Source organism: Chelonia mydas, chromosome 18 (genome assembly GCF_015237465.2).
Source record: "Chelonia mydas isolate rCheMyd1 chromosome 18, rCheMyd1.pri.v2, whole genome shotgun sequence".
Lineage (NCBI taxonomy): Eukaryota > Metazoa > Chordata > Testudines > Cheloniidae > Chelonia > Chelonia mydas.
In genome coordinates this window covers 4,605,830-4,619,342 of record NC_051258.2, presented here as the reverse complement: position 1 = coordinate 4,619,342, position 13,513 = coordinate 4,605,830, and the positions used below count along the sequence as shown (strand labels likewise).

At 62.6% G+C, this 13,513-nt stretch overlaps 2 protein-coding genes across 3 annotated transcripts; both read right to left on the bottom strand.

Annotated features, from left to right (window-relative positions):
- Nucleotides 1-314: 314 nt before the first annotated feature.
- Nucleotides 315-6,347, bottom strand: C1QB (complement C1q B chain). Of its 2 annotated transcripts, XM_043531794.1 has the most exons (4): nucleotides 6,201-6,347; nucleotides 5,176-5,243; nucleotides 3,729-3,898; nucleotides 315-1,892 (listed from the first exon to the last, which is right to left on the bottom strand). In XM_043531794.1, exons 3-4 carry the CDS (start codon nucleotides 3,883-3,885, stop codon nucleotides 1,321-1,323), a joined length of 729 nt encoding a protein of 242 aa, XP_043387729.1. In that variant the 5' UTR covers nucleotides 3,886-3,898; nucleotides 5,176-5,243; nucleotides 6,201-6,347; the 3' UTR covers nucleotides 315-1,320. The 2 variants fall into 2 exon arrangements, with proteins under 2 accessions (XP_043387729.1, XP_037737308.1); XM_037881380.2 differs by lacking the exon at nucleotides 6,201-6,347 and having other exon boundaries at nucleotides 5,176-5,317.
- A 2,639-nt stretch (nucleotides 6,348-8,986) lies between these two features.
- Nucleotides 8,987-11,974, bottom strand: C1QC (complement C1q C chain). The gene is made up of 3 exons (XM_027820675.3): nucleotides 11,742-11,974; nucleotides 10,610-10,797; nucleotides 8,987-10,146 (listed from the first exon to the last, which is right to left on the bottom strand). Exons 2-3 carry the CDS (start codon nucleotides 10,791-10,793, stop codon nucleotides 9,590-9,592), a joined length of 741 nt encoding a protein of 246 aa, XP_027676476.1. The 5' UTR covers nucleotides 10,794-10,797; nucleotides 11,742-11,974; the 3' UTR covers nucleotides 8,987-9,589.
- Nucleotides 11,975-13,513: the final 1,539 nt, after the last annotated feature.

The window sequence follows — 13,513 nt, the reverse complement described above, 5'->3', positions numbered from 1 at the left end:
CCCCAACGGCCATGCAGTACCCAGCACTCTACCATCCTCCACAGCCATGCAGCACCCAGCACCCTACCATCCCCCAACGGCCATGCAGCACCCAGCACCTTACCATCCCCCTTTGGCCACGCAGCACCCAGAATGTTCCCAGCTCTAAGAGCTCTGCAGTCTTAGCTCTTGCTGTCTGGCTGGGAGCAGCCCCTGATGTGTTTGCTGAGCCCTGTGTTGGTGGCTGGCCAGGACTTCCCCTCCCTCACTGGGCTGCCCCAGACCACCCCAGTAGCACTGGCAGGCTATTTGTTAATTAAATCAGAACAGCAAAATCAACAGCAGACATCAAGTTTATTGGCTGTCTCTGCTCTGCGGGGCCTGGCTTAGGGCCTGAATGTGTGTGAGCATGCTCAGGCCTGGCGAGCACTAGCCCCAACGGACAGCAAGCAGCCACTGGAGTGGAGAAGGCAGTGGGGCTGGCTAGGATGCAGGTGTCCTCGCTGGAGGTCTCCTCCCTGCTACAGGCAGGGCAGCTGCAGGGTGTCAGGCTCTGGCTAGTCCAGCAGCTCCAGCTGGGTTGGAAAGGGGAGTGCAGATCTCGGATTGTTCCCGATGGATCATCTGCCGGGAGCTGGGGCTGGGGCGGGGCCCTTTGGCCTGACCCCATCGGCTCCACAGCACGGGTGCTGCAGTGAGCAGGCCACAGCGGCTCACAGCTGGGCACCCCCCTGGGAGAGGATGGCGGGCACTTCCACTGCACCCAAATATTTGTCTATCAGGGCTGGGCTGCCATGATTCTCCAGCATGAGAAGCCTTGTCTATAGAATTAATGCTGGGGAATCCCCACTGCTGTGACAGGAACCCCCACTTGACTGGGATTCCCTGGGCCAACCATCACTCTTAGCTGTGCTGAGGGGGCTGGTGCTTTGCTCATTTTAAAGGGGTTGTGTCTCCCTCCCGCGGCAAGCAGAAGCTATGTGAATGCTATGGGCTGGGGCCTGGGATCCACAGGCGCTTGCCAGGGATTCAGGGACACAGAACGGGTCTCCTGGGGCCGGGCCTCCCTTGTTGTGGGTTCTCTGCCAGGGGGCTGCGTGCTGGGTAGGGCTGAAGCTGGTGCTGCACCAGGGGTGGGACGGGCAGTACTGAGGGAAGGCAGCTCTGTGCGGGGAAGTGCCACGGGCCTGTGCCCTGAGCGGTAGCCGGCGCTGCTGCTGGGGAAAGCACTTCATGTATCCACAGGCTGCAGCGTGGAAGCTTGTGCCAGTGCGTTGCGCTCGGGAGTGACATGCGGGGAGCACGTGGGAGAGTGAGTGCTGGGGCGCTGTCCACAGGCGGCTAGGCGTCGGGGAAGAGCAGGAATCCGGAGAAGATGCTGTCAGCCCCTTCAATCCCCACCAGGGAATTCTTCTCGGTGGGCTCCAGCCACACGGACTCGTCTGCCTGCAGCCGCAGCACCACCCCCCCAGTGGTGACCTGGTAGGTGTTGTGCACATAATCGCAGAAGGTCACCACCTTCTCCCCCTTGGTGCCCTGGCCCTTCTTGATGTTGATGCACAAGTTGCCCCGGGAGGTGACGTGGTAGGTGAAGTAGTAGAGGCCCGGGATCCGGCAGGTGAACCGCCCGTACCTGTTCTCGTAGTGCCCGTTCTCGTTGGTGATGATGCGGTCGAAGCGGATGGGCTGCTCCCGGCGTGGCAGCATGCTAATGGTCCTGGCAGCTGAGAATGCAGATTTGAGGGTGGTCTTGAAGTCCCCAGATTCACCCACTGGCCCAGGAGGACCCGTGGGGCCCGGAGAGCCCTTGGAGCCGACGGGGCCTTTGGGGCCGACTTTCCCGGGGTGTCCGGGGCTCCCCGGCTCTCCTTTCTCCCCCAGCTCCATTTCATCGTCCACCCGCCCCGGGGCACCTAGAGAACAGGAAAAGAAGAGTCAGGAGTGGAAGGCTCACAGGCTCTGTTGTCGTTCCTCATCTTATCGCTAGCAGGTTCCTCGCTTCGCTGCTGAGCCCAGAGCGTGGCCTCGGATGTTCCACAAAAGCCATGCGACCAGCTCAGGGCCGGTGGACGAGGAAACCCTCCTCCAGTCTTTCTGTGCCGGAAAGTCCTCCACCCATGGCACAGGGACACTGGTGCCGGCTGAGACCCCCTGCCCCTCACACGGGGACACTGGTGCCGGCTGAAACCCCCTGCCCCTCACACGGGGACACTGGTGCCAGCTGAGACCCCCCCAGCTGCTCACACGGGGACACTGGTGCCGGCTGAGACCCTCGCCCCCCACATGGGGACTCTGGTGCCAGCTGAGACCCACACAGGGACCTGCCCAGCATTTCCCGTAGTGGAGGTTTGCAGGATGGATTCCCAAATCCCACCAGGCAATTTGCTTCCCCACAAAGGGCCTGTCTGTCGGCCCTTTAGGCTGTGCCCATGCGGGCTCCATTTTCACAGGCACTGCGAGTTCTTTCCCTGGGGCAGCGCCTAGAGCGCCCCTCGCAGGACGTGTGCTGGCCAGGGCTGCCCCCGGGGCGGGTCTCTGGGTTGTTTAGCGCAGGCAGACCGCAGGCTGCAGAACCTGCCCCAGGGGGGATGTGCTCAGGGCACGAGGCCGAGCTGCAGGTGCCACGCTGCACTCGGTGAACTGAGCAAACGCCCTCCTTCGAATGGCCTGGCAGCAGGGGCAGCAGTGCCAGGATGAGGTGCTGGCTCGGTGCAGTCTGCACAAGGCTGTGTCTGCACTACCTGCTTCTCCTGAAAACTTACCACCGTTGCGGCCACCATGGGCGATGCATGAACCGCCTGTTTGGGGAGGCTAGCCCCCTGCCCCACTCCTTCTGCCTGAGTCCCCGCCCCTCCTGCCCACTGGAGCCAGAGGAGCCCCAGAGGAGCCCCAGCCGGCCCACCTGAACTGCCCCAAGCCCCAGCCTGCCTGAGCCACCCCAAGTCCTGGCCTGAGTCACTCTGAGCCATGGGCCTCCGGCTGGCCTGAGCCGGCCAAGCCCTGGGCCACCAGCCTGCCTGTCCAAGCCCCTGGCCCGCTGCCCTGCCCGCCTGAGCCCCCGCCGGCTTTGGGGGAGAGGCAGAGCTAGGATGGGAAGAGGAGCAGCGTGGGCGGGGCTATGGGGGAAGAGCGGGACGCTGGAGCGGGGCCTCAGGCCAGTGCTCTGAAGGCGGCAGGCCAGCGGTGTGCCTCCAGAGGGAGGTGCCCCGCATCCTGTTTGGGGAGGCTTAGCCTCCCCGGCCTATTATACCCACTGCCCATGGCTGCCACTCGTGTAGCACTGATAGCAACGCCCTCACCCTCAGGCCCGAGGTGCAGCGCTCTGTCTGTCCCCCTCCTGTCTGCACTCGAAGCTCCTCCCTTGCACCCCTCTGGATCAGGCCCCATTCCTGCTCCCCTGCAGCAGGGATCCCTTCTCGCAGACACCTCCCCTCTCCCCTTTCTCTCCAGCCAGACCAGAGCCCCGCCTCTCCCCTGGTGCTCCCCTCTTGGCCAGGGGGCAAGGAGGGACGTATTCCTCGCACCTGTGGCTGGCTGGTTCCTGCGTTGGAAAAGTGCAAACCATTTGCTTCCAGCAATGCATCCTCCTGGCGGAGAGCCGCAAGAGCCGGGCTGTCTGGGCAGGCACTAACAGCTAACCCCGGGAATCCTGCTTTACTCCGAAAGGGCCTTCAGGGAGCTGCTGTCATCCCGATAGCACCACTCTGGCCCAGAGCTCTGCCTGCTCCCAGCTCCCGCCTCCTTCTCACCTTTCTCTCCCTTCGGGCCGTCCACTCCATCTTGGCCATTGGAGCCCGGCTGTCCTGGTGCGCCCGGAATGCCCGGGATGGCGGCGTAGCCCTTGCAGCTATCGGCCCTGGCCAGGGGGACCGCGGCCAGGCAGAGCAGCACGGCCCACAGCATCATGTCGGCACCAGCGCTGGAGAGAGCAGGGGGACACAGCACAGCTCACAGGGCAGCACGGGGTGATGGGCTGGGCAGAGGGCTGGGCAGCAGGCTGCCAGGAACAGCGCAGCCCTGGGGCACTGTGCCATGGGGACATTCCACCAGTACTGGGGGCAGCGGAGGGGCAAAGTCCACGACAGGAGCCGCTCCAAGGAAAAGCTACAGGCCCAAGTCCTCCCCCTGACACTCCATTGTCTTTGATGGAGCTGCCCCTGGATGAATGGGGAGAGACTGGCCCCCGGACCGCACATCTCCTCCCCTCCCCAGATGAGAACAGCCTCAAAGCTCAGGCACCAGCGGCCCAGTCCCCAAGCTGCGGGGCAGCGCAGGGGAGAAGAGAGGAGCAGCAAAACCTTCGGTGTTTGCAGAGCTTCTGTGGAAGGGACAGGGAGAGCAGCACGCGCGGCTCTCACGTCTGCACCTCACCCAGCTCAGGTCAAATCCTGCCCCAGCTCCCACTGCTCTGAGATCCCGCCGGCTCCACCGGCTGCAATTCCCCATCCAGCCACAGAACCAAAACATTCGGGGCCAAACCCTGCTCTGATTTACACCACTGCAAACCTGGAGTGGCTCCATTAGCTTCAGTGGCGAGATTCTGGGTTTGCTCCAGAGTAACTGAGAGCAGGGTTACATCCATAAGCCACCCTCCCAAACCATCTGTCCCCCAGGACTTTGTCCTGCTGTGGGGCTTGTCCCCTGGAGCCTGTTCCCCAGGCTAATGGGCTGTCTCATCAGGCATTGAGCTGAACTGCCAGCATCAGTGCGCCAGTCTCTCCAGTTCTCCCTGACCGTCCTGTCCGAGCCATTTGTGACTGTGACTTGCCCCCTGGACACACCGGACAGGAATTATTTCAGGGCAGGTCTCTGGCCTGTGTTATTCAGGTCAGACTAGATGATCACAATGGTCCAAGCTGGCCTTGGAATCTCGGAATCTCCTGGTCCTACAGACCAAGAGCCCAGCACCGTATAAGCCAGACACAAAACACTGCAACATCAGGAGCTGCTTCTCGGCAAGGTTAGCTTGGCTGGGAACGCACGGCTGGGGCAGGGCCAGAACCCCCTGGGAGCTCAGTGCAGGGCTTGCTCCACAGCTCAGAGCCGAGTCTGCTCTCGAGCCCAGAGGGAGCCGGGGGCAGAGAGGGTTCTGGAGCCCTGGCAGCCCCTTAGGGACACTGCTCTGTCCAAGCGCCCGGCTCGTTCGTGGCTATTAAGGAATTGGGCGCCTGCGGCACCGTGCGGGCTCGCTCTTACCTCGCAGCGTCCTGCAGCAGCGAGCAGGGATGAGGCCGGGTGCGTCTCAGTCCAGCTTGGCAGTGACCCTGCGCAGGGAAAGCAGAAGTTTGCGTGAGAAGACAAAGGCTGGGCAAGGAGAGGAACTGGCCACATCCCTTTTTTATCGTTGGCTCTGGCCTTTCTGCACACTGGCACTTTCACATCCCCCGCTGCCCCGCTCGGAGCTGACCACAGGCTCTTTCTGCAGGCTCAGCAGGACCCCCGGTGCCTGAGCCCTGCAGGGAGCCTGGGCGTGGCTGGGTCAGAGCCTCTGGCCATCGGCAGCTCTTGGCCCGAGCCCTAGAAAGTGCTGCTCAGTGGGTCTGTTCTTACTGGGGTACGTGTCCTCACCTGCCCTTATAGGAAGCTCCCCAAGAGGGTCACAGGCTGCTAAGATCCAATTCTACCTGGCCCCCCTGACCCTGCTCTGAGTCCCCCCTCTGAAAACCCAGAGCAGCCGGGGCAGTCTCTGCGCTTACACCCTGGTGATAGAGAGCTGGTTTGGGGGCATTGTGGGAATGAGGGTCACTCGTGAGCACCCAGCCCTATGCCCTGTGGCTGCACACGAAGGTGTCGCTAACTTCCTGGGTGGCACTGTGCAGACAGAGCCCCCCCTCCCACGCCCCGGGTCAAAGAAAACACTCCAGTGGGTGTCCATGGAGTGAGGATCTGTCCCCACTCATTGGTGCTGCTGGGACCCACTCGCCTGGGCCAGACGAGACATGGGCTGGGAGACATGACGGTGCTGAGGTCCCAGGGCTGCACTTATCTGCTTCCAAGGGTCCATGTGAGTGTGAGGGCGCCAGAGCGGCTGTAACGTCCCCCGTGCCAGCCCACCAGCTCCCTTGGATCCCTGGCGCTGCCCGGCCTGCCTAGACTCACCCCTCCCACACATCTCCCGAGCCAGCCCCCGTGTTCCAGGGAGTCACCGCTGGGCCGACGCTGAGGCAGAGATGCAGCTCTCAGGAGTGCAAATGGAAGGGCCAGCCCCCACTTTAACTCACCTCTGTCTGGCTCCTCAGCGTGGAAGTGCTGCAGGTTCGCCTCCACTGGGGAGTGTGTGTGCAAAGGTCAAAGGGGGCCAGCTGTGCCCATCACCTCTGCATCTGGCCCCTGACTCTGCGGGATGCTGTCCCCTGGACAGAGCGCTGGGCAGCCAGCACAGAGACACTCACCGCCTGGCAAAGCCTCATGCCGCAGTTGAGAGCGATTCCATCCCATCGCTAAGAACCGCCCTCCCTCCCTCCCGGCGTTTCCCAGCCTCAGGGCATGCGGCTAATGGAGCAGGAGCCCGGCTGGGCTGGGGGTCACAGACCATCGAGGGGCTGCCATGTGCTGTGGAGAGGAAAGGAACCCGGATTCCCTGTCCCTTGGGACTCTAGCCGCCACATCTGGCTGCCTCTTTCTGTTAGGAGTCGGCTCTCTAAGATCACCCCTGCATGAAAGGCGAGCCGGAGGGCTTGTGGGGCCCCGTCCATGCCTGGAGTCACGCCTCCTCCAGCTGCACGCGGCCTGGACTATCCCAGAGAACCCCAGTCAGAGCAGGCCTGGATCTTGGGAGCACCAGGCACGTTTCTTAAAATCGATTCCGCCTGCCCTTGCGCCCTGCCGAGCCTCTGCCCCGTGGGCCACACTCAGCCCTGTTCCAGGCACATGCACTCCCCAGCCTCCTGGGGCTGCCCCGGCTCACGCCAGGCTGGGATTTGGCCTGGGGTGTCCACACAGTGGGGCCTGATCCTGCATTCCCCAGTGACTGTGATGGCCCTTCCGGCGCTCAGTGTCGCGCAGGGCCAGGGGTGTGGGTCAGGCCCCCCTGCCCTAGGGGGAGCTCTCGGTCAAGCGGATTTCAAGTTGAAAGGGCTCCTTGGAAGGTCCCTGCTCTGCAGATATTTGGCTTGATTCATTGGTAGAGTTTGTAAGTGCTTTGAACCAGCGAGTGGCACATGCACGCCCCTGCAGATCCCTGGGGAGGTGCTATTGCGGGTGTCAGGAGGGAATGCTCAGGTGTCCATTCTTCTGTGAACTCAAACCTGCCTGGAGTTCCTGAGCCAGGCTCGGGGTAGGCGTGGGGGCAGGCACTAGCCATTCGGACAAGCAGCTCCTGGTTATAAACACCACTGGAGCCCTGTGTTGTAACCTGGGGGAGTTTTTGCCTCCTCAGCCAGAGAACTGAGAAGTGCTGGGCCGCAATTGTCACTAGAGAGACTGCGGAAAGATGGGCTCGGCTACAGAAGGCCCTGGCTAGCTTAGGCCTCTGAGGGTGTGTCTACACTGCAATCAGACACCCACGGCTTGGGCTCACAGGGCTTGGGGCAAGGGGCTGTTAATTGCACTTTAGACATTTGGGCTCGGGCTGGAGCACGGGCTCTGGGACCCTGTGAGATGGGAGTGAGCGGTGGGGTCCCAAACGTCTTCATCACAGTTAAACAGCCCCTTAGCCAGAGCCCTGCAAGCCCGAGTCAGCTGGCACGGGCCGGCCGCAGGTACCTAACTGCAGTGTAGACAGACCCTGAGTGACCCATGCTCAGGGTCCAGCTGCCTGTCTGAGCTGCACTGGACAGATGGGGAGACTGGTGCCCACATATGTGCGGTGGCTATCTCCAGAGCCCAGGTCTCCAGACTCCCAGGCGCTTCCTCTAGCACTCTCCAGAGTCTAGCATGAGCTGAGAAGGCGCGGTGCTGTCCTGGGCCCTGGCATGGCCTCGGGGGGCGGTGGGGATCAGCCCCTTGTGTCTGTGCGTCAAAGGGAAGCTTTGGAGCTTTACAGACCCGTTCCTAGAATCTCAGGATGCCCCCTGAGGCTCCGTGGCAGCTCCCAGCTCCCTCTGATATTCAGTGCCTCTGAGCTGGCCTCAGAGAGGCCCCAAGGATCCTAAGCTCGTCTGACAATCCCTGTGTCCATTGTGGGAACGGAACAGTTGCACTTTATGACGATGGCTGGGCAGGGTGCTGGGGGGCCCAGCAGCTTCATGAAGCAGCTTGGAAGCCTTGAGGTGAGGCACCAAGACCCAGGACATCAATGTGGGGCCAATCTACAAGGCCAGGAGGGAGGAATGGGACACAGGCATTCTCAGGCCATTTCTGTTTGGATGAGGCCTGGCTGTGTGCTGTGCCCTTGGAGCCTCTGGGCGCCGGGGCCAGGGTGTGCCAGGCGCCAAGGCCAGGGGCATGGTGGCACTGTGTGTGTTTACCAGGGAGCTGGGCTAGGGGCTGGGCCTGGGGCAAGGCCAATTCAGGATGCATTTGGCCCTACGGTTGTGACTCACTTGCACCCTTGTGTCAACAGAGAGAGAATCCATCCGGGGTGAGGGTGGGGGCAGGCACTGTTCCCCAGGCCCCATGGGGAAGGGCAGCTTAACTTGCAGTCAGAGCCGGACTCGTACCCAGAGGCCATCTAGAGAAGGGGCTGAACCAGCTCATTGCCTGGCCACAGCCTCTGCCTGGGAGGGCTGAGACACCAGGGAGGGAGATGGAGCCCGGGCCTGTGTGTAGGGATGGGAAACAGGCCCCTTCCTCCCCCCTCACTCCATGGGGCAGAGGGAGCTCAGCGCTGCCCTGCTCTGAAACAAACTCCCCTTTCCCAACTGCGCCCAGTCGCCCACCACCAGGAGCGTGCACCCCACACGGGCAATGGAGGCCTGGCTGGGCATTTGTGGCGTTCGATGTCTAGCTCCTGTAACCAGTGCTATAGAAATAGCTCACGCACGAGCACGCGCGCACACACACACACACACACACAGGTTTCTGATATGCTGCGTGGTGAGGGTAGAACATGAGACATTAGGCCCCGTGCCACAGAGTGGGGATTTATTGACGTTTTCGACAGAAGCTCATGGCCAAGTTCCCTTTCCAAACTTTCTGGGGCGAACCCGTCCCTGGCGTGACTCGCTGGGGGCAGCGGGGAGACCCCAGGGCTAGGAGTCTCTGGGTGTGAGCAGCGTGAAGCAGCGAGGGCTAGTTAATGCAGAGCATGCAGCAGCTAGACCCTGTACTGTGTAGAGAGCGCAGAGCGGCTGGGGAGAGCGGTGACAGTGGGGCCACCGTGGTTCTCGCTAAGCAGGGACGCAGCCAGACAACCCTCTTCCCTTACACTTGGTGACTCTGTCTCGAAAACACATGTGAAGACCTGCTCGGCCCTGGTTAGTTTTTGGTTGGAGTCTGGCTGCTCTGGGTGGCTACCGGGGCCCAACAGGGACAGGACTGCAGCCAACAGGCCCGGCCCCAGCCCAGCCAAGCTGACGCAAGCAGAGGACCTGTGCAGAGAGCCCCTGGCGTGCCGTTCCCTTGTGCCCCACGGTGAGGCGCTGCGATGCAGGGAGAGTGCCAGCGTGCACGTTAGAGGGCAGAGAGAGGCTGGGATCAGCCGGGGCGTGCCAGAGCTGGCCCGGCCCGCCTAATCTGGGAAGACCAGGAAGCCGGAAAAGACGCTGTCAGAGCCAGCGATGCCCACCATGCCGTTGTAATCGTTGACTGCCAGCCAGAGCTGGTGCCCGGCGTCCATGTGCAGCAGCAGGCCTCCGGAGCTGACCTGCTTGCTGTTGGACATGTGGTCGCAGAAGCTGGCCACCTTCTGCCGGTTCTTGTACATGTTGACGCAGAGGTTGGCGGTCTGGGAGGTGTGGAAGACGAAGTAGTAGAGGCCGGGCACGCGGCACGTGAACTTGCCCGAGGTGGTGTTGTAGTCCTGGGCGGGGTTGGTGATGGCGTGGTTGAACACCACCGGGGCGTTCTTGTCTGGGTGCTGCCCAGTCTGCCTCACTACTGAGAAGGCTGACTGGTGCTTCTGCTTGTAATTGCCAGCCATGCCAGGCCCTCCAGGCTGGCCTTGCTCACCCGGCTCTCCCCGGATGCCAGAGGGACCCATGGGACCAGTTTTTCCTTGCAGGCCAGGGCTGCCGGGTTCTCCTTTCTGCCCCTTGGGCCCTCGGGTTCCAGGAATGGCCGGGATGCCTGTGGGGTTCCAGGGAGTGTCCGTCAGTGTGGATCCAGTGGCTCCGTGCATTGGGAAGGGACGGCTGGCGGCTCCTCCCTGCCCGCCCTGCCCTGGTGGCTGAGTGGCCGTGTTCCCAGCCTACCCTGGCTGTGTGGGCAAGTCCTCTCCCCTCCGCTCCGTGCCTGCAAAGGGTTGGTATCCCTGAGCCAGCCCCCAGGGCTCTGATGCTGAGCAGGCAACTGTGCCAGTGTCTGCGCTCCTGCAGGAAAGGCGCCGGAGAAGGGCAGCTGATTCCCTGCATTGGGATCAGGCTGTGGGGCCATGTCCTGTCCTCTCCCTCTGTGCTTTCCCACCTGTGCACCCCAGGACAGAGCTGGCACTAATCCTCTATCTTCCGGGCACTATGGGCCGCGGGGAGCCCTCTGGTGACACCTCTCTAATGCCCACTCCCTTGACAAGCTTCTATGAGAGGGTACCTACCTGGTTCGCCTTTGACTCCTTTCAGCCCATCTCTGCCATCCTTGCCAGGCATGCCAGGTGTGCCAGGCAGCCCAGGGGTACCATAGCAGCTGGGGGAAGCGTTGCCTGTCACGGTGGTCTCCAGCGCCAGGAAGAGAAGGGCTAGGCCCAGGCCCACTGGTTCCCAGACGTTCTTGACTATCATTGTCCTACCACAAGTGGAAATGTGGAGAGTGTTGAGAGTCCCTGTCCTGTCGCTGTGGGCACAGCGGAGGCCCCTTGCTGCCAGGCTGGGTGCAGCATCTCCACCCAGTGACAGACCGCGGGTTACTCTGACCCTCGCTCATACCAGGACCCACCCTCCCTCGGCTCGCCATCCCCACCCGCTCCCGCCCCCTGGGCACAGCCTGTCCCCTTGGCAGCCTGCATGGGTCCGGAACGCTGCCTGACAGGCTTTGACTGCCTGAGCCCAGAGCCCAGCCAGAGAGTCAGGGCAGCGTCTCCCTCCCCACCCTCGTGGGCAGCCTCTCTCCCTTCCGGCAGCCCTTCCCGCTCCCGGCTCTGAGCATAGGTCAGGAATGGCCCCTGCTGTGGGTGCATGGACAGAGAGGCTTGAGCTGCCTGGCCCTGGTTTGCCTGTCACTGGTGCTGGCTGTGGCCCACAGCACAGCTGGGTTGCTGGAGAAAGGTCCATTCTGGGGTTCCCTGGCGCTGGCACAGGGACAGCCCGGCTCCCAGGGCATTGTCCTATTTCCAGGATCCCTGGTGCTGCGCTGCTCGGGGGGGCAGCTCTGCCTTTCCGCAATCTGTCCCTGGACTGGACAGTGCATTGCCCAGCTTGGCTGCCCCACACCAGTGCGCCTGCTGGCCCATGCCTCTGCCCTCTGGCCTAGCAGGGGCTCTTAGACCCAGAAGTCCTGCAGAGAGTTAGTGAAAACCCTTATGCAGATTGACCTACCAGTGGCCATAAGTAAGGCCACTCCCAGGAGCAGGCTACTGGGGTATCCCTGCTGTGAGCCCACCAGCCAGCCCTTCCACAGCCACACGTCAGCTCCTATGGCCATGGCAATGCCTGCCACCGTGCCCACAGCACAGTGACACGGGCCTAGCCGCTTCACCAATGTCCTGCGGCTGCCCCCCGCCAGCCCCTTACCTCTCTGGGGCAGGGCGCTGGCTCCTGCGCTCTCCGGAGGGCTCTGCTGTGGTGGGGCTGCTGGCTGGCTTGTCAGAGCTCTGGCTGCAACACCAGCCAGGAGGAAGTTGGTGGCTGAAGGAGTCCAGGACAGGCCTCTTGGAAAGACCAGCCCCCTCGCTGGGGCCCTGGCCAAGTTTCACATCCCTGTCCTGGACATTTCTTCTGAGCAAGCGTTTTCCGCAGTGCCGGGCAGCACTAAATGCCGCGCCAGTGCTCCCCACCTCGTCATGGGCCTGGCCGCCAAGGGGCAGGGCAGGAAGGACCAGACCAAGAGGTGCCAGGGCCAGCAGCAGGACCAGGGGCAGTGTGCAGTGCTCGTGGCTGATCCAGAGGCAGATGCGCACCTCCATCAGGGCACTGCCCCTCCGCTCACCTTCCTGCTTTCTTCCCCTCCCTCTGGGACTGAAGAGTAGGAGGGCAGAGGGCCATGCTGGGGGTGCCCCCACAGTGGCACGACCTCAGCCCAGTGCCCAGGGCACCTGCTTAGAACCCTATGACCTCCGACACTCGCCCATCGGTCGGGGGATGAGGGTTAGTGCTGAGTCTGTGTCATCCCCATCTCTGGCACATGTCACGGCCCGCTCCCAGCCTCGCACTGGGCACCCTGGCCAGCCCAGCCCTCCGCTCAGCCCCCTGGGTGCCAGCGAAAACGATTGAATTGGTGGGGGGTCGCGGTCAATACCCACATAACTCCTGCTTCCTTTTACTGAAGAATGTTTTTGGATCAGTGAAGGACTCGTGGCACACACCGGGAATCTGGGAATCAGCCCCCAGGGTCGGGTCCTGGTGCCGGCATGACACATACCTGGGTATCAGCCCCCGGGGAGGGCTCCTGGCACCATGGCCCATACCCGGGTATCACCCCTCTGGGCAGTGCCCCAGGGCTCATGTGTTGGCTCACTAGCTGCGTCAACAAAAGTCTTTTTCGAGGTCGAGCCATTCAACATGTCTGTCCAGCATGTTCCAGGAGCGCAGGCCCCTGGACGAGGCACCGGTTCTGGTGAGGAGAGCACAGCGCCCACCAGTGTGAGTGAGCAGCGCTCTTTCCCCAGCCCTTCCTCTGTCACTGTGGGCAGGGTGTTAAGGGGCAGACGCAGCCCCCAGGATCAGTCCAAGCTGACCCCCAGGAGTGTCCAGTGCATGCTCCCTGAAGGACCAGCTCTGCCCTCTGCAAGGGGCACATGCCCTCTGCCTGCTCTGCTTGCTGTGTGTGTGGGGCAGGGTAATGCCCGGGGACCCTACCGGGGCCAGTGCCCATGCTCCCTGCAGCATTATGCCCGGCTCCCCTCCCCCTTTTCCCGCTAGGGCAGAGCTCTCCTTCCCACCAGCAATCCAGTGCCTGGGCATGCCACAGGGCAGCCCACAGTGCAGGGGTCCTGGGACTGACGGCCTGCAGCCTGGCCCGAGCTGGGGGATCCCATTTCCCACATGCACTGGGATCAGGGCCCTGTTGTTCTGGGTGCCGTGCAAACCAATGGGCTGCCGGCCTCATTTTGATTTAGGAAGAAAAAAGTGTCACCCTCCCAGAGACTCTTCTCCCTGACCCATTGCTCCCTGTCATGCCCAGATGCCCAGGGCCGCGTGGGCCACAGAATCTGGACACCCACTGGCCCTGGGGGGTCCCTCCTGCTCAGGATGGACTGCGGTGTGCGGCTGCTGCACCTTCTATGTAGCTGCAGCGTATTTGGGTCAGCCAGGCTGGTCCCTTTCCCCGGGTGCAGGGTGGAAAG